Genomic DNA, 19,524 nt, shown 5'->3' on the forward strand with positions numbered 1-19,524 from the left:
TGAGGTGGGGGCAAGTTCTGCAGACGTAAACAAGGGTTGTTTACAGTTTTGCGGGCCAGTTCCACAGGCCAATTTCCAGGGCCGCACAACAACCAAATCCATCCACACAGGTAAGTAGTTCCTTCGACCTCGGGTGGCCTTTCACCTACCACAACCCGCGACCATTCAAAACAGTCAACATGGCGTCTCCGGTTACACCTCACCCGTCCCACGTTGGTTTTGCTGCTGCAAATCCGGTTATGATTTCGGACTTGATAAAGTTGTGCGATGATATAGACGTATTGCATTCCTTCCTGTTCAAAAGTGGCCTTTTAGGCGATTTTAGTGGTCAGTGCGAACAATGCAGAGGGAACGAGCCTCAAGTCGCTAAAGGATTGCTATTAGGAACGGCTCGTTCTTCTCATGATCCCATCTAGATTACGGCACTATTCTGCAACTGATTTATGGTTGGATTCACAAACTGCTTCAGATGTTTGTGCAAATGACATTGAAAATCGGTTCACCTAATACAATGGTGGACTGGTACAATTTTTGCCGCAACGTCTGTGTCGATATTTTAGTTCGGAATAACCGTAAGATCTGAGGACCACACCGCACTGTCAAAATCGACGAATCCAAGTTCAGCAAACGTAAATACCACAGAGGCAGATGTGTTGATGGTTGTTGGGTTTTAGGTGGAATTAAACGTGAAACAAAGGACACGTTTTTCCAAATCATTCAGGACCAATCGCCCGAAACTCTGCTTCCCATCCTCATCAAAAACATTCACCCCGATTCCATTATCATTTCAGACTGTTGGAAATCATACACAACATTAAGTAAGCATTTTAAAGAACACTTAAATATTAATCATTCTTTACATTTCGTTGATCCAACCAACAAAAAAATACACACCAACACTATTGAACCAACTTGGCGGGTCTTAAAACGTAACGTTTTGCCAAGGAGCGGTACAGTAAAAAAACCTGTATCCTTCCTATTTTTCAATGTACTGTTTCAAAAAACGTTACTTCAATAACAGCGGTTGCCCATTCAAAACATTCCTCGAACTCATCAAATGCAGCTGTCCATTAAATAAAGCTGAGTCAATGCCAAGGAAAATCCGTCCTTCGTCCTGTGGTACCCAACAACCGCAACAAACACGTGACGTCGGTGTTCAAACCGAACAGCCGACGCACGCCGTCCCAGCCAAAAGGACCAGAATCGCCCTTCCAGAATGGTCTGACAGTTCTGATTTTGAATAAGGTACATGCTATTTCTTATATATTAAATATAACTACACCCTAAGTCAGGTTAGGTTGGTTTGTTTGGTTAGGTCACAACCTTTGTTACCATACTGGGGGGTCCGCCCCCTGAACAGGTTAGGGCACATGCCCTAAGTCAGGTTAGGTTGGTTAGTTTGGTTAAGTCACAACCTTTGTTACCGTACTGGGGGTCCAGGGTGGCGGCCAAGTTAGGCCACGCACCCTAAGTCAGGTAAGGTTGGTTCGTTTGGTTAGGTCACAACTTTTGTTACCGTACTGGGGGGTCCAGCGCCCGGCCAGGTTAGGCCACACGCCCTAAGTTAGGTTAGGTTGGTCCGTTTGGTTAGGTCACAACGTTTGTTACCATATGGGGGGTTTAGGGGGGTGAAGGTCCCCGTCCAGGTGGGCACACGCCCTACGTCGGGTTTGGTGGGTTTGTTGGGCTAGGTCACTACCAGTAAGTAGAGCGGCAGGTCAGTCAGTCAATAACGGGTAATGTTTCTTATGTAGGTAAGCAGTACCCTAGGTTACCTGAGCCCACCTCCCGTTTGTAGAGTAGGGGGCCAACATGTTAAATGTAGGTGAGCAGTACCCAGGCTAGCTGAGTCCGCCTCCCGTTTGTAGAGTAGGAGGTCAACATGTTAAATGAAGAGTAGGGAGTCCATCTGCTGCTACGTTGTTTGTTATTTTGCTCCCGCCCTCACCCGTATCCGTTTCCCCCCACCCAAAAACCCTGGTTTCCCAACAGGGTCCCCCTTTACCATTTCTATTAAGCTTTCGGCAAACGCCACTACTCGTATCTGTTTCCCCCCCACCCAAAAACCTGGTTTCCCAAGAGGGTGCCCCTTTATTGTTTCTATTAATCTTTCGATGCTACACTGTTTGTTGTTGCTTTGGTGTTCATCACCATTTTGGTTGTGTTCTTCTGCTGATTTTCTTGTCCGGACTTACCGCCACCTAGTGGTAGGTTTGGACATGAAAATTGGTCGGCGGTAAGGTTGGCCCACGAAACTGTAGCCGCTCCCAAACCTAGAATTTCCTTGGATGCCAGGTCCTGACCTGACCTCTCTCAGGGTGCCGTGCCCTGACCTAGAACCCCCAAAAGGAAAAGTAACGTAAAACATCAAAAGCAACGGACTTTACTTCCGTTCAGAGGTTGTCCCGTGGCTCTCCAAATTACCGAATTCTGTTTAGAAAATAAACCACAATCTTTAAACTTATTAGGCATTAATCTTAGCCCAAACGTAGGTAGGTATAAGAGTTGCCCGAGCTTGAAGACAAAAACTTTACTAATAGCCTAGTATAGGAATACAATTCTTTCTTACTCTATACCTCATTCCTACCAAAATAAGAACAGGGCTTAAATAAACTTGCCTAAATAATGATTTAAAATGTCAACAGTCGTCGTATTCTAATCAGCAAAGGCGGAAAAGCGACGGTTCAGGTAGTACCTATTCTGTAGTAGCTGTCAGTAGGTGGTTTTGTTTACCTTCTTCGTCTTCGTCCTCTTCTTCTTCTTCCTTTTCAACCAATGAACTCAAGACACCGGCTAATTGAAAAGTGCTCTGTAATGACTCCCCGTTGCTCTGTAATTTAGCTTTTATATGTTCGTATATACTGTATATAATTTTGTGTTGTTATGATGTATAGTACAGCGGATGCTTATACTCATAAGTTGCAGAGCAACCGTTACAGAATATATCTCCCCATCCATCATTCGGTTACATTAGTATGTCATGTCCACGCTAATCCGTTTGTCAATTTTTTATTTAGTCTTATTTAATTATTTTTGTTTACATAAATACTTATTTATTTATTCATTTTTTAAAAATTGATTTATCTCCTTTCTACGTAGGGAATGTCGTTTTCGGGAAGGGTTTGAGTCTATGGGATTTTTGGGTAGTTTTACAGTCACTACATGTTTATACCTACTTGAGAGCTATTTCTACATTATATCTATAATATGAGATGTTCTCTCAATTGTTCTGCCTTTTGCAACATATGTGGATAATTTATATCTTAGCGTGGGTCATGTGCCTTTTGCAAAGACAGTCAGATATGGTTTGTTTGCAATGGCTGTCCAACTGAACAAAAGGAATGTAATGAAGAAGAAGAAGAAGAAGAAGAAGAAGAAGAAGAAGAAGAAGAAGAAGAAGAAGAAGAAGAAGAAGAAGAAGAAGAAGAAGAAGAAGAAGAAGAAGAGGAGGAGGAGCCATTAAGTGAAAAATTCTGATGTATTCTTAGCTTTCGATAGCTCCTGCTGTCACCTCCAGAAAACCCTTTAATTGTTAAATGATTATCAGTCCGGTGACATTTAGCCCTTTGTTTCGTCCACGGTCCGTTGGGTTGTCCCACGGGTCAAAGCTGGTCCCTTCCCTTCTCTTTATATGGGGATTTTTCAACCTGAGGGCCGTAAGATTGGTCAATAATTCTAAAATAGACGAAAAATACAACATGAGAGAAAGGAAAACAGCTGGAGGCCAAAGGACGCTATAAAGAATATGCCTGTGCAGTGAAAAGTTACACGAAGTACTTTCAATGATATTTTAAACGAAACGAAACACTTCTAAATAAACTAATAATCTGATGGTATTGTGAATGAAATTCTTTACCTACAAATAGGAGCGTTATTTATCTCTTTCTAAGAAAAATGTTTTGAAATGACAGTTCTCGTTCAAGACGATCGAGCGCCTGCGTTGTCAACCAAAGACCCACTTGCCAGCTGCTTCGTCAATACTATTAGAATGTTTGGTTATCAGCGGAAATTTATCGGAGTTTTCAAGAGTTCTCCAGAGTTATCTCTTTCCAAGAACTTGATATTTTCGGGGAGATAACGCATAAAAAAACTGTTTGTGGCAGATAACAGGCTTAAATTTTTTTATGCGTTTATCACCTGTGACGGCCGTCATGATTATGTACGTGCAAATTAGGACGACAGATTCTACGCATTAAAGAAAATGTATATTCAATAATAAAAACCACTATACTTAGAGTCAACTAATGACGGTATAGGAATGTTCTCTATCATAATATGATTTTTTCCAATCAAATGCAGCAGATGATCTGCATATACAAAGCAGAGTCAAGCTTACAGCGTTGACACAGCAACAGCCGAAACACTCGTGGTTGAAATCCTGTGTAATCGGGACGCCATGTTTAGTACTAGATATCGTTCTTTTTTTTTTTAATAATCTATCTACCACGCAATATAGAAATATTACTTGAATACCTAAGGGGCTAGTAGTACTAAACAAGGATTTTCCACTATGTTTAGTACTAGCTACCTTGAAGTAGGTCACGCGTATATAACAAGTCAAAGTATAGTACTATAGGCACCTGTTGGCCTCAAAATGGACCTTAGACTTGATATTCAAGCTTCTAAAGAATATGGTGTTCATTTGATAAAATTAACAGAAATTAGCAGGAAATACAGAAAGACGAGATCACCTATTAGAAAAGAAAAAAAAATACATTGACAAATTAATGCATAAATAGATTAAAATGTGAGTAAATCATCAAAGTGATTCTCTCAATTCAAGACCACTGATAGATGTAACTTGTTGCCAAAGTGTCCCAAGAATCTTTCTCAAGTAACACCACTGAAAAATATTTAGTTTTTGGGCATAATTTCTTACCCTAAAACTAATCCTCATATCTTTAGTTTTCTGTAAAAGAAAGCTTATTGAGATGCATCTCAATAAGCTTTCTTTGAAATGGCTTATATGGTGGTCTTGTTCCGAATGAATAGGGTTCATCTTCTGAATAATAATAATAATAATAATAATAATAATAATAATAATAATAATAATAATACAGAGGTGAATGAAACCAAATTTGATAATCCAGTTGATTTTAATGCGCGCGTAACGTTGTATGCTGCAAAACACTTTGCTTGCAACTCGCTCGATATCCCTTCGTTGACGCTGCCAGTGGTGTTTGCTATATTAAATGTTCGCTGGAATTCTTGAGAGCAAACCAGTGCCAATGTTATTCTAAAATCCAAGAAATATAAAATAATATTCAACACAGCAATAGCATCTTCATTCTGCAAAAGATCCACATAGGCCTAAAGTCAAGGTTCTAATATCATTCTGTAGGGTTGAAAGATTCGGACCTTGACGCTTTATTCCTTAGCATATTAATTGTTACTTCTACTTCTCGTCTGGTTATCGTCATTATCCCATAAAACTCTTCTTCTCCCACTTGACCTTCTACCCCTACCCCAATCAGGTCCAACCTAAGCCCTCTTCTTCCCTCCTCCACCCACCTCAGTCTTATCATATCAACAAACTACCTCACGGTCCTTTTAAGTTCTTTTCAGCCTTCCATTCCTGAAGAGTATATTTAGGTGTCATCTGAACACAGAAGTTCCTATAGAATATATATAGACATCATCTGATCATAGCAGTTCCTATAGAGTATGTATAGATGTCATCTGAACATAGCAGTTCTTATAGAGTATATAAAGATGTTATTTGAACACAGCAGTTCCTATAGAGTATGTATAGATGTCATCTAAACATAGCAGTTCCTATAGAGTATATATAGACATCATCTGAACACAGCAATTCCTATAGAGTATATGTAGTCGTCATCTGAACATAGCAGTTCTTATAGAGTATATAAAGATGTTATCTGAACACAACAGTTCCTATAGAGTATGTATAGATGTCATCTGAACATGGCGGTTCCTATAGAGTATATTTAGATGTTCATTCACAATCCTTTTACTTCACACAAGACAAACTAAGAATATATCTGCTGAGAAAACACGCAATGCATTGTTTCAAAAGACCAAGGTTGTCAATATAGATCTTGCATAAAAACGTTTATTAGCTATGGGATTAAAGCTGTATGTTATATGGTCACTGTTTCAGGAAATGAAAATGAAGCTGATTGGATATGCTGTAAGTTTTACCAATTGTTCAAAAGATAAAAAAAAAGGCCATTACTGACATATAACATATCAGTTGAATACCTCAAAGAACAGTGCCAATGAGGATGTAAACAAGGTATAAATCTACATTGTCGTATCTACGAGATTAACCTTAGCAACGACCTATCCTCTGCACAGTACGCAAGTATTGGCCATATCTATCCACTTTAATCTCGTTTAAACTACATCAAAACACAGTCTTCGTCCGTTTTCTCATTTTTATTTGGTCCGGATGGCGTCACTTCCTGCGTAACGACATCTGCCACAGCTCCAGCCCCACGAACCGCTATTCTGGCACTGGTGTTCGTGACACCGAAAGCTACTTTCCCTACTGTGGTAGTGACGTCGAAAGCTGCTTTTCCTACTGAAGAAGTGACATCGAAAGCTGCTTTTCCTACAGAAGTAGTGACGCCCAAAGCTGCTTTTCCTATGTTTGGGATTAGTGGGACGGATTTTTTAGCGCTAGCGGTTCTGCTATTTAGGGGCACGGCGTATGCCCCACTGGACGAAGAAGAGGGAGGAGTTTTCGGCGGTGGCCCCCAAGATTCCTGGGCCGGTCTCGAATCGAAAAGGGACGAAGCGTGGAGCGTGTCGACCGAAGGCGCGCTCTGTGACCTCGCCTTCTTCTCCAGAATTCTCCTCTCGATTTCGGTCTTCTCGAAGGACAGGTAGCGGGTGGCGTGGAACTCGACCCTCTCCAGAATCGTGACGTACAGCTCCAAGAGCTCGTCGAGTTTCTGGCAGAGCTCTCCGCGCGTGATGGGATCGTCGCCGTCACGATGGCGGCTCAGGACGCTGTTCCCCAGGCTCTTGATCTCCAGAACCTTCGTCAGTATGACGTCGGAGGGCGGCAGGCCGCAGGCGTGTTCCACGAGACGCCAGAGGATGGGCAGATCGTAAAAGTCCGCTCCCGTTTCGACGTCGTAAGCGTAAGGGTTGCTCGCGCTCGACTCGATCGTCTGACGCTGCTCGTTCGTGAACGTCAAGACATACTTCTGTTGGAGGGTCGCGTTCTGCCGGAAGTAAACGTCCGGCCGAAGGCTGCCTCCTCGGTACAGGGTGACGAAGGCCTGCCTCATCACGAAGCAGCTGTCGTTGGCGAGAGCTTCGCGGAACAAGGCGATGTTGTAGTTCATCGTTCTGGAAAGGAGAGACGTTTCACTTTATCGATACTCTTGGGTTAAGTCACTGAATATAAGTTTTCACTGAGAGTTATTAAAAAAAAAAAAACTTCATTACACATTGATATGTCGATGCAACTTACTTTTTTTTGGTACCTGTATAGCATAAACAGGATGTGCAATGAATGCACTCAATGCATGCAGTATTGCCTGCGCTTCGTATTTCTGCGAGGCAACTCAAGAAGAAGAAGAAGAAGAAGAGAAACTTTTTTTTTCCGTTTTCGTGAGATGAAACACTTCAAAATGCAGCTGCGACACTAAATGATAAGCAGGCTGGATTGTCAGTGGCTATATACTGCGAAAGACGCTGATAAAGCCAAGTCTGTGATTGGCCAATTAGACAGTCAGAGGCGCCGATTGGTCTATAGACAAGTGGTGCCACTGCCACTTTTGTAACCGTCACATACACGAAAGTCTACCGGTAAAAGAAGTTTATCTTTTCTAGAATGTTTTTAACTGCACAGTGGTGGATGAACCTCTCATGCAGAAACTTTCCAATAAACGTTTTAACTCATCGGCAGAACACCAAACCTCCCACTAGCAGTGCAACATCACATTAAATTTGCAACGCGATTTTTGGAAGCATCGTCCTTCATTCTATTTTCGTGACCATGGCGCAGTTCGGTGTGTGTGTGTTTTTTTTTTTTCGCTTTGCCGATGGACCCGCTTTCTCAAATGACCAGTTTAATCTAGTTTAATTTATTTGCTAACTGTTAAGAGTTTATATCTAACTCTTGCTCTGAAGAATTTCTGTTTGAATGTTCGGCTTCAGTTACGGAGATAAAGTCTAAGCTAGAAGTATTTTGTGATTACTGACAATTTAGTAAAATAAAATCCTCTCGGGATCAGTTATATATTCATATAAACAAAAATAAGAACTTTCTAATTCATTTGCCATCCCTTCTATATATATAAACTATATAGATTGATGAATATATAGATATCTTGGAGATGAATAATATGGCCAAGTCTAGGTCTAACATTTATTTCTTAAGATAGGTAACAACTTCATCAGGCTAATATTAACGACAAAAACTGCTAAAACACCTGTGAATACAATGTAATGAATTGTCTTGATAAAATATAACAGTATTGATAACCGATTAATAGGAAAACAGCAGTATAAATATAAATAAGATAAAAAAAAAACAGCATAGGAACATATCACACAATTGCCAGTTTCATGTGGGATGAGTTACTGTTCGCTGCATTTTCATCTCTATGTCCAAAGGCTCTGACATTTTTGGGAGCCAAGTAAGCCCCTGGTGGGCGACCCCCCAGGACCGTGTAACACGTGTGTGTGTGCGTGTGTGTATGTTAGGCTTTCGAACCTGGTGGTTATACCTGGTTTCGGCAGCAAAGCTCAGAGCTTACAGGGTGCTAACCATAACATACTTTTTTCTTCTTCTTCTTTTGGACTTGTCCCCTTCATCCGATGGACTTTGAATTCTGCAGCATGGTGGCTCAGTCCCTGTGACAATACAACTTTACATATGACCCGTAGGTCAGCAGTCACCTCTAGGGAACCTACATTGACCTCTCCTAGTGTCTCAGGAGTTGTGTCATTATTATTTCACAACTTCTTTGGCTCGACAGGATATTAAGTTCAATTCTATTTACTTCAATCATAAATCAGTTACAATTTCTGTCCAGACTTAAAAGTATAGAATTAAAAAAAATAACTGTTTGAACATATGCTCTTATTAAAATGCACTAAAAAAAGGTAAATGAAAAAAAAAAATGTTCTTATAAACAATCATGTCTGCAAAAATAAAAGCATTGGCGCCAAACATGGAAGGAATTGTGCCATAAGAAAAGAAATATGTATATATTATTTAATTTCATCTTATGTAGCATTTCGTTACATGTTTGGCGCCAATGCTTTCAGCTTTATATAGACATGACTAATTGCAAGAAAATCCTGGCGCCTCAGAAGAATAAGTTTTACTTTTCTAGTGTAATTTAATGAAAGCGTCTCTCTCTCTCTCTCTCGTCTGAGCTACATCACGGCACACTCCTCGTCTTTCTGATCGCGCTTCTTTTGTTTGCATTTGGATTGCTCCTCGTCATCCATCGTGGCTGCAGCGCCAACTATCCCCAGAGCTGCAATTCCAGCGGTGACTCCCAAAGCTACTTTTCCCCAGGTTGGGATTCCTGAGTCAGACTTTGTAGTACTGGTGGAGATCTTACTCGTGGACGCAGAGTAGGCCAAGTAAGGATTACAGTCAAAATCAGATCGTCTGCTACTGTGGGCTGTCCAAGAGTCTTGTGCCCTTGACTTCTTTTGTTGGATTTTTCTTCTGATTTGTCTCTTTTCAGAAAACAAATAGCAGCCACCGTGGGATTCTGTCCTTTCAAGAATCGTAATATACCACTCCAATAGTTGGTCTAGTTTCTCACATAGCTCTGATTTGGTGAGAGAGACCTCTCCTTGGCTATGAGCTACGTTATTCCTCAATTTCCTTACTTTTGACACCGTCTTCACTAGGATGTCAGACGATGGTAAGCCGCAAGTATGTTCCACAAGATAGCTGAGGATGGACACATCAAAATATTCCACTCCTATTTTGATATCATAGCAATAAGAGGCCCCACTGGACTCTATGACACGACGCTGGTCTTTAGGGAAAATATGATTGTACTTTTGTTGCTGTCCTATGTCCTGGAAATAGAAATCTGGCCGCATGTTGCCTCCTTGATACAACACGGTGACAACCTGCTTCAACACGGAGCAGCCGTCGTCTAAAACGGCGCCACGGTATAAGGAGAAGTTGGTGGTCATTGTCCTGGAAGGAAGAGATACCTGGCTGTTGTTACTGCTCCTAAATGTTACTGTTTTTTATCAAGCTCTGTTGAAATCCATCCGTTAATCTTCACGAACCATTGCTCAAAGACAGAGCAACTGATAGACAAACCAAAAATCAAATTCATAATTCCCACGTACATGCAAATGCGCCACAAATAATGACGAACTTGAAAGAAAGCTTAACGTAAATATACTTTTACGAATAGATATATAACATTTACATTATAGTTCAAAGAAAATCAATATCACTCACTCTTTTTTTCTGTCTGATAATATATATTCACTGTTTGCAGTATGCCTAATAGTTCCGCTCGGCAACTCAAGAAGAAGATATTGCTTGTGCACCAGGAACCACCACCAAACAATTCAAAATGCAGTTGAACGCCCAATGAGAAGCCCAGCCACCCTGTCACTGTTTATATGCGACGACAGAAGCCAGTCTCCGATTGGTCGAATCAATGGCAGGGAGGAACTAGTTTGGAGTCATGGCCCAATACGACGAAAATTCCCCAAACAGAAGTTTATTATCTTTTCCCGGAACTCGTTAAGCTGTAGATAAGGGGAGCAATCTCTCTCTCTCTCTCTCTCTCTCCTCTCTCTCTCTCTCTCTCTCTCTCTCTCTCTCTCTCTCTCTCTCTTACATTGCACTGTCACGATTATTATTAGTTTATAATATATCACTAGAGATAAGAGATGATGGTGTCTTTTCTTTGAAGGTCAGACCCGAAGTGAAAGAAAATGTGGAAATGTTTAGTCTCATTACAAAAGAGGACAGACATTTCTTTTTTTGGGGGGAGGGGGTGGTTAGATATCAGGTAATTTTGAGAGCACCAGAAAACAATATATACATTTAATTCTTTACCTCATAATCGCACGACCACACTGGTCATTAGAATTTTGGTGTGAATATTAAAGAAAGTTCAACAAATTATACATTTGAGTTAAAATAACAACACTAATAAATGAAGAAATAAATCTACCCTGTGGTAGGGGTGTAAGAATACTACCACCATGGGTCCTGCGTGTCTTAAATGGCGGACAAAAAGGACAGCTGCTGCCTTGCAGTCTTACTCTTTTTAGTAAAAGGCTACGACCACTGCCAATAACTGTGGAAACTGCTGCATTGCAGTCTTACTTTTTAGTAAAAAACTGGGTCCACCACCAATAACTGTGGAAACTGCTGCTTTGCAGTCTTACTCTTTAGTAAAAGGCTAGGCCCACCACCAATAACTGTGGAAACTGCTGTCTTGCAGTCTTACTTTTTAGTAAAATGCTGGTCCCACCGCCAATAACTGTAGAAACTTCTGCTTTGCAGGTGTACTTTTTAGTAAAATGCGACGCCCACCACCGCCAATATCTGTGGAAACTGAATGATATTGCCAAGTCTAAGTCTAACATTTTGTTTATTAAGATAGATAACAGCATCACCAGTCTAACATTAACGACAAAAACTGCGAAAACACCTGTGAATATAATGTAATGTATTGTCTTGATAAAATATAACAGTACTGATAACCGATTAATAGGAAAACAGCAGAGTAAATATATATAAGATAAAAAAAAAAAAAAAACATAGGAACATATCACACAATTGCCAGTTTCGTGTGGGATGAGTTACTGTTCGCTGCATTTTCATCTCTCTGTCCAAAGGCTCTGACATTTTTGGGAGCCAAGTAAGCCCCTGGTGCGCGACCCCCCAGGACCGTGTAACACGTGTGTGTGTGTGTGTGTATGTTAGGCTGCCAAACCTGGTGGTTATACCTGGTTTCGGCAGCGAAGCTCAGAGCTTACAGGGCGCCAAACATAACATAGACTCTTTTGTTTCTTCTTCTTCTTTTGGACTTGTCCCCTTCATCCGATGGACTTTGAATTCTGCAGCATGGTGGCTCAGTCCCTGTGACAATACAACTTTACATATGACCCGTAGGTCAGCAGCGACCTCTAATGACCCTATACAGTGACCTCTCCCAGTGTCTCAGGAGTTGTGACATTATTTTTTCACAACTTCTTTGGCTCGACATTATATCAAGTTCAATTTTATTTACTTACAATAATAAATCAGTTACAATTTCTGTCCAGACTAAAAAGTATAGAATTAAAAAAAAAGAACTGTTTGAACATGCTTTTGTTAAAATGCACTAAAAAAAGTAAAAGAAAAAAATATTCTTATAAACAATTATGTCTGCAAAAATAAAAGCATTAGCGCAAAACATGGAAGGAATTGTGCTATAAGAAAAGAAATATGTATATATTTTTAAATTTATTTTTACGCAGCATTTCGTTACATATTTGGCACCAATGCTTTCATTTTACATAGGCATGACTATCCATCTCTCCACCCGCCTGTGGTGCTCGCGCCTGGTAACACTGTGTCCCGGGCTTTAAATAGTTACGCTATGTGTAAGTTTTAGGTAAATAAAAGGATATCTGGGTGTACATTTGCAAGTGAAAAGTGTTTTTATAATTTACTGTATGCGAATTATACTGTTAATATTCGAAATAGGAAATTGTTATTATTGTTGAATGTAAGCTGCCTTTTTGGGGTGGCGAATGGAACAGCCAGACGCAAATTTAAACAGATGCTAAACCAACTTACGCCATATTGTATCTGGCTAAAATGCACTTTATAAAAATAAAAAGTATATACTGATATACTTACGTGTAATGAAGTAATAAGTAGCTTAGTAACAGAGTAGGTGTGGTCCAATAAGTCGACATCTTGCCGTAGTGAACAGCGAGAAAAGCAATTTTCCCGCCACTGCGTCTGGCTGTTCCATTCGCCACCCCAAAAAGGCAGCTTACATTCAACAATAATAACAATATCCTATTTCGAATATTAACGGTGTAATTCTCATACAGTAAATTATTAAAACACTTTTCAGTTGTAAATGTACACCCAGATATCCTTTTATTTACCTAAAGCTTACCCATAGCATAGCTATTTAAAGCCTGGGACGCAGTGTTACCAGGCGCGAGCACCACAGGCGGGTGGACAGATGGGAAAAAACAGAGTATAATTGCAAGAAAATCCTGGTGCCTCAAAAGAATAAGTTTCACTTTTTTAGTGCAATTTAATGAAAGCGTTTTTAAAGTCTCTCTCTCTCTCTCTATCCCTCCTCTCTTCCTCTCTTCTCCCTCTCTCCTCCTCTCTCTCTCTCTCTCTCTCTCTCTCTCTCTCTCTCTCTCTAGTCTGAGCTACATCACGACACACTCCTCGCCTTTCTGATCGTGTTTCTTTTGTTTGGATTGTTCTTCGTCCCTCGTGGCTGCAGCGCGAACTATCCCGAGAGTTGCAATTCCAGCAGTGACTCCCAAAGCTACTTTTCCCCAAGTTGGGATCCCTGAGTCAGACTCTGTAGCACGTGGGGACGCAGAGTAGGCCAAGTAAGGATTGTCGTCAAAGTCAGGTCGTCTGGTATTGTACGCTGTCTCAAAGTCAGGTCGTCTGGTATTGTACGCTGTCTCAAAGTCAGGTCGTCTGGTATTGTATGCTGTCTCAAAGTCAGGTCGTCTGGTATTGTACGCTGTCTCAAAGTCAGGTCGTCTGGTATTGTACGCTGTTTCAAAGTCAGGTCGTCTGCTATTGTACGCTGTCTCAAAGTCAGGTCGTCTGCTATTGTACGCTGTCTCAAAGTCAGGTCGTTTGCTACTGTACGATGTCCAAGATGGAGTAGGTGCTATAGAAGATTCTTTGACATAATTTGACTGGACAGGGGATGTTGCTGTATGTTTGACTGAAGTGCTTGGAAGAGGTGTATAAGATTCTTCGACAGGATTTGGTTCGACAAGGGTTGTTACTGCATCACTTGAAGTGCTTGGAGATTCTTGTGCCATTAACTTCTTTTGTTCAATTTTTTTTCTTATTTGTGTCTTTTCAAAAAGCAAGTCGCTGTTAGTCTTGGATTCAAGGTTTTTAAGAATCATCATATACCACTCCAATAGTTGGTCTAGTTTCTCACATAGCTCTGATTTGGTGAGAGACACCTCTCCTTGGCTATGACATACGTCATTCCTCGAGCTCCTAACCTTTAACACCTTCTCCACTAGAATGTCAGAAGATTGTAAGCCGCAAGTATGTTCCACAAGATAGCTGAGGAAATGGACAAAACACTCAAACGGCGAGTCATTTCCACTCTATTTTGATACGCTGACGCTGTTCTTTAGGGATAACTTTATTGTAAATTTTTTGCTTTTTAATGTGTTCGAAATAGATATCTGGCCGCATGTTGCCTCCTTGATACAACACGGTGACAACCTGCTTCAGCACGGAGCAGCCGTCGTCTAAAACGGCGTCACGGTATAAGGAGAAGTTGGTGGTCATTGTCCTGGAAGGAAGAGATACCTGGCTGTTGTTATTGACCCAAAGTGTTACTGTTTTCATCAAGCTCTATTGAAATCCATCCGTTAATCTTCACGAACCCTTGCTCAAAGACAGAGCAACTGATAGACGAACCAAAAATCAAATTCATAATTCCCACGTACATGCAAATGCGCCACAAATAATGATGAACTTGAAAGCTTAACGTGAATATACTCTTACGAATAGATATATAACATTTACATTATAGTTCAAAGAAAATCAATATCACTCACTCTTTTTTCTGTTTGATAATATATATTCAGTGTTTGCAGTATGCCTCGTAGTTCCGCTCGGCAACTCAAGAAGAAGAAGATATTGCTTGTGCACCAGGAACCTCCACCAAACACTTCAGAATGCAGTTGAACGCCCAATGAGAAGCCCAGCCACCCTGTTACTGTTTATATGCGACGACATAAGCCAGTCTCTGATTGGTCGAATCTCTCTCTCTCTCTCTTAGATTGTACTATCACGATTATAATTAGTTAATATATCACTAGTCTCCAGGTTTTATTATCCGCGCTCCCCCCCCCCCCACCACCACACACACACACACACACAAAGAGAGAAAGAGAGAGATTGTTGTTCTTTTCTCTTTTAAAACCAAGCACGTGTCAGAGAGAGAGAGGGTGGGAGGGTACGGTATTTGGGATTGGAAATATGTGTTAAAATGTTCTCAAATCATTGCATAATAACAGAGAGGGAAGAGAGAGAGAGATTGTAAATTCGACCTTTTCTGTCTATGAACGTAGGTAAGCTTCTTCCTCTGGCAAAGACAACTTCACGCCCTGCACAGACACACAGACAGACACTCTGGAGGAAATGGTCTCCTTCATATACTGTTTCTTTGTTGTCAAAGTTTTTTACTCTTAGGCAATTTTTTTTTCTGTTGGAAAGAAGCCATGAATGTCCTTATATCGATCTAGCGGTATTCTTGTTGTCTTGGTCAAATTTATCAAGGGCAGTATCACTTCGTTCATTTGAGTTTTTGTCTTATGGTGACCCATTAACTCTAGCACCAGACCATTCTTGGTCACTCTGTCTAGCGCTGTATCAGTCCAGTCTTCTTGTGGGTACCTGACTGCCCAGGGCATGTAGATTCTGCTGCAGTTGAATGTCCAATGTATGTAGGATCCTGCAGGAACCATCTTTGTGTTGTCTTCCCAAGGCCCTATGAACTGGCCCCCTTCCTTCCATCTCGACCTGTTGTATTCTATCCCTCAAAACTCTCGTTTTCCCTCCATGTTCTCTTTTGAATTCTACGAAACTGTGATCAGCTGTTGACTGCCTCAGGTTTATATCTGAGAATCCTCCTCCAGGATGATTCCTCTTCCTCAGATTCAGGTTCTGAGTGTGTGTTGACACTTTATAAAATGGAAGTGAAAGGATGTGGGACGATAATCTTTTGCTTCAATTCTGGTCAGTTGCTACTCGTAGCTCAGTGCTGAACATTTTGAGCACCTCATTCTCCTCCTGAAGGGGGTGTGATGTCTTCTGGTAGTCACCTGGTGCAGGTGACTCCAGAAAGGTTCCTGTGTCGTTGCTGTCGGCTATAAGGTTCGGCCCCTCTTCTAGAATTGCTGACGCCCTGGGGGCTTTCTGAGGTCAGCTCTCTCTCTCTCTCTCTCTCGTTGCTATTAGAAAAGCATATAACGTTAACATCAGCGTCCAAATGAGTTTTCCAGGATCTCCGATTCAGGGAATATTTTTCTCATTCACATCTGTCTCTCTCTCTCTCCTTCACGAAAGGAATCGGGTAATGATTCTCTCTTGTTCCTTCCTCTCCGTTCCGAATAGGACAAAATTTACCGAAATAGGAACGTCTGTTTCGCCCGCCCCCGTTCCAGTACCGCTTTCCAGTGAGAGATTTTCTCTCTCTCTCTCTCTCTCTCCATTTCTGAGCGTTCCTCCTTGTACAATGTTAACTTGGAAATTTGTTAACTTTTTATATTTCCAAAATGATGAATTTCCTTATAGTTTCCAGAGAGAGAGAGAGAGAAAGTATTACATTTGCATTAAATTGAAATATCTTTCTACCTTAATATTTTAAACCTCTCTAATTTCATTTTTAAATTTTTTTGTTCTTTCCAGGAAGGTCCCACAAGGTCGTCCATGCCTCTGGTGCTTTGAGTTTGTTTTATTCTATTTTATTTTATTTTATTTTTGAGGAGAAATCACTATATTTTAATTCTTACGGAAATAACGTTATTCATGTCAGGTATTTTAGCTGTAGCTTTCCCTTTAATGAATATTTGAGGTTATTCCCAAAGTATTTTTGCGCAATATTCGTTATTATTATTATTATTATTCAGAAGATGAATAATAATAATATCTGTGTCGTCTGTAACCCCTTTCTCTTAAAGGGAAAAGAGCCGACTTCTCTCTTTTACCCTTTCAAGAGAAATCTGTTCTCGCCCTGGAATCATTTCTCTCTGAGTAATTCTGTCTCTGGACCGACAGTGATGGATTTCGTCCCAGTGTGGGGATTTTGTGCCTCGCTTTGTCCTCTTGGCTTCCATCTCCGTTGTCAGTTAGCCTTGGCGGAGGTTTGTGTAGTTGTTTTTTGTTTATTGACTGACTTTGCATTGGGGGCCTTGCTTTGAGAAAAAAGAAATAATGATGATTAAAAAGGCGTTATTTTTAATGTCTACAAATGGCAATTCATTCCTCCATTTTTGCTTGACTCTGTCCTCTTGGCTTTCATCTCCTTTTCAGTAAGCCTTGGCGGAGGTTTGCGATTTAGATATCCTCTTATTGATTGGCTTGGTGCTGGGGAACTTACTTTGAGTGAAAATCACAAAAATGAGAATGATTAAAACGTTTTTATCAAATCCTATAACAGGCAACTCGTTCCCCATTGAATTCAATAATCTTTAAGAGAATCCTATTTCCTGAAGGACTCCCCTTGCATCCTGAACCTCATCATATAAAACTAAGTTGTCCTTCTTCCACCTCATTTGCAAACGGACGAGGTGGAGGAGGAGGAGGGAGGTCCTTCTGAACCTGTCAGGTGATACGGTCAGGTGACTGACTCTACTTGAATAGAGTTGAAGTCGGCAACAGCAGACAGGAACTGCCTCGCCGAGATCCTCTCGAACGAAGATTACCTCGACGAGGCCATAGCTGGCAAGGATTAGCACCTCGTAATGGCCCTCCCGTTACATAGTTAACTCCCTGACTCTCTCTCCTTTTAAGAATGGTGATAATGATGACGATGATGGAAAAACGTCATTAATAATAATATAATAATAATTCCCGAGAGAGAGAGAGAGAGAGAGAGAGAGAGACCTCCTTTCCTCCGCCACCTTGAGTGACAGCTTCATCATCGAGAGGGAGGACTCAAGGACAGAGGAGCAGAGAGAGGGCGGGAACTCAGTCCCTCAGAGGAAGGGTGGGGTAAGGGAGGGAGGGTAGGGAGGGAGGCGAGACCTTAATGATGCCAGGCCATTCATTGCTGGAGGAGGAGAGCCACTGAAGACAGGAGGAGGAATCTGGCGACTGGATGAGGATGTGGGAATGGAGAGAGGAAGAGAGAGAGAGAAAGAAGTCTGTATATATATATATATATATATATATATATATATATATATATATATATATATATATATATATATATATATATATATATATATATAGAGATATATATATATATATATATATATATATATATATATATATATATATATATATATATATATATATATATATATATATATATATATATATATATATATATATATATATATATATATATATATATATATATATATATATATATGTATATATATATATATATTATATATGTGTATATATATATAATATACACACACACATATATACATATATATATAAGCGAATACCACAGGAAAATGATAGGCAGAAAAACAAGCGCTTTCATCTTTACTAAGACAGTGTCAAGGAACGAATGAAATACAGTTAGAAGGAAAGTTATCAGGTAAACAAAAGGATGGTTAATTGTCAAAAGGGTTAAGGTCAAAGAGATAATTCAGGATTATCGGATATCACACGGTCCCAAACCTAAACATAGATTTAACCCTAACAGAAACTACAACATATCCATATAGTCCAAAACATGTAAAAACTGAATATATTAATTTTATTGCTTATATTTATCTGCAACCTTTTTCATAATGAAGACATTGAATTTAAATAAACCAAGACTTAAATTTAGAACATTTCCATTGTTTGACTTGATGAAACAAGATTCAATGATATTCCTTTTAACTGTGTCATTACATGGGATTAAGGCTCTTGCTTGACTCCAATAAATAGGATGATCTACATCTCTCATATGTACGAATAATGCATTCGATATTTGTCCAGTTCTCACAGAATATTGGGGCCGTTTGATGAGTTGTGAAATAGATTTTCTGGTTTGTCCGTAATATGCTGTATCACACTTTTTACAAGGAATTTCTTATATGCAGCCGGGAACATCTTCAGGAGAATTTTTTATTACTAAACTCTTGACATTAACATTACTGAAAACAACATTTACGTTAAAAAAAACTAAAATTAATTTAACATTTTGATGGTGATTGGAGTAGTAATGAACAAAAGAGGCAATGATAGTTGATTTCAGAAAGATTGAAAAGGTGAAATTTCTATGGACAGTTACATCAAGAAAATTAAAATAAATATTTCTTTCTTCGTCTACAGTAAATTTTTAGAAGGGACTAAATTATTGAAATTAATAATGAATTCCTGGAGATTTTTGTGAAATGGCCAAATACAGAAAATATCATCCACATACCTAAACCATAAAGCTTTTTGTGACAAAACTCTTGGTAAGAGTTTTGTCTCAAAATATTCCATGTAAATATTGCTAAGGACAGGAGATAAGAGATTACCCATAGTCATGCCAAATTTTTGTACAAAAAAATCCCCATTAAAATTTCCGGTTTATGCAGACGATAAAAGCGACAGCGGGAGACTTAGGCCTAGTGTTCACAATCATGTTTATCTTTCAGTTCTTCTTC

At 40.0% G+C, this 19,524-nt stretch overlaps 1 protein-coding gene across 5 annotated transcripts; it reads right to left on the reverse strand.

Annotated features, from left to right (window-relative positions):
• Positions 1-5,077: 5,077 nt before the first annotated feature.
• On the reverse strand, positions 5,078-15,489 carry LOC135199330 (uncharacterized). 5 transcript variants are annotated; one of them, XM_064227268.1, is made up of 2 exons: positions 14,761-14,906; positions 5,078-7,320 (listed from the first exon to the last, which is right to left on the reverse strand). In XM_064227268.1, the coding sequence occupies exon 2, from the start codon at positions 7,314-7,316 to the stop codon at positions 6,363-6,365; it is 954 nt and encodes a 317-aa protein (XP_064083338.1). In that variant the 5' UTR covers positions 7,317-7,320; positions 14,761-14,906; the 3' UTR covers positions 5,078-6,362. The 5 variants fall into 5 exon arrangements, 4 of the variants coding, with proteins under 4 accessions (XP_064083338.1, XP_064083337.1, XP_064083336.1 ...); XM_064227267.1 differs by lacking the exon at positions 14,761-14,906 and adding an exon at positions 10,421-11,413; XM_064227266.1 differs by lacking the exon at positions 14,761-14,906 and adding an exon at positions 7,441-8,231.
• Positions 15,490-19,524: the final 4,035 nt, after the last annotated feature.

This window comes from Macrobrachium nipponense, chromosome 25 (assembly GCF_015104395.2).
Source record: "Macrobrachium nipponense isolate FS-2020 chromosome 25, ASM1510439v2, whole genome shotgun sequence".
Taxonomy (NCBI): Eukaryota; Metazoa; Arthropoda; class Malacostraca; order Decapoda; family Palaemonidae; genus Macrobrachium; species Macrobrachium nipponense.

Excerpts from the sequence above, each read along its gene's own strand:
- LOC135199330 (XM_064227268.1), bottom strand. The coding sequence starts at position 7,316 with ATGAACTACAACATCGCCTTGTTCCGCGAAGCTCTCGCCAACGACAGC.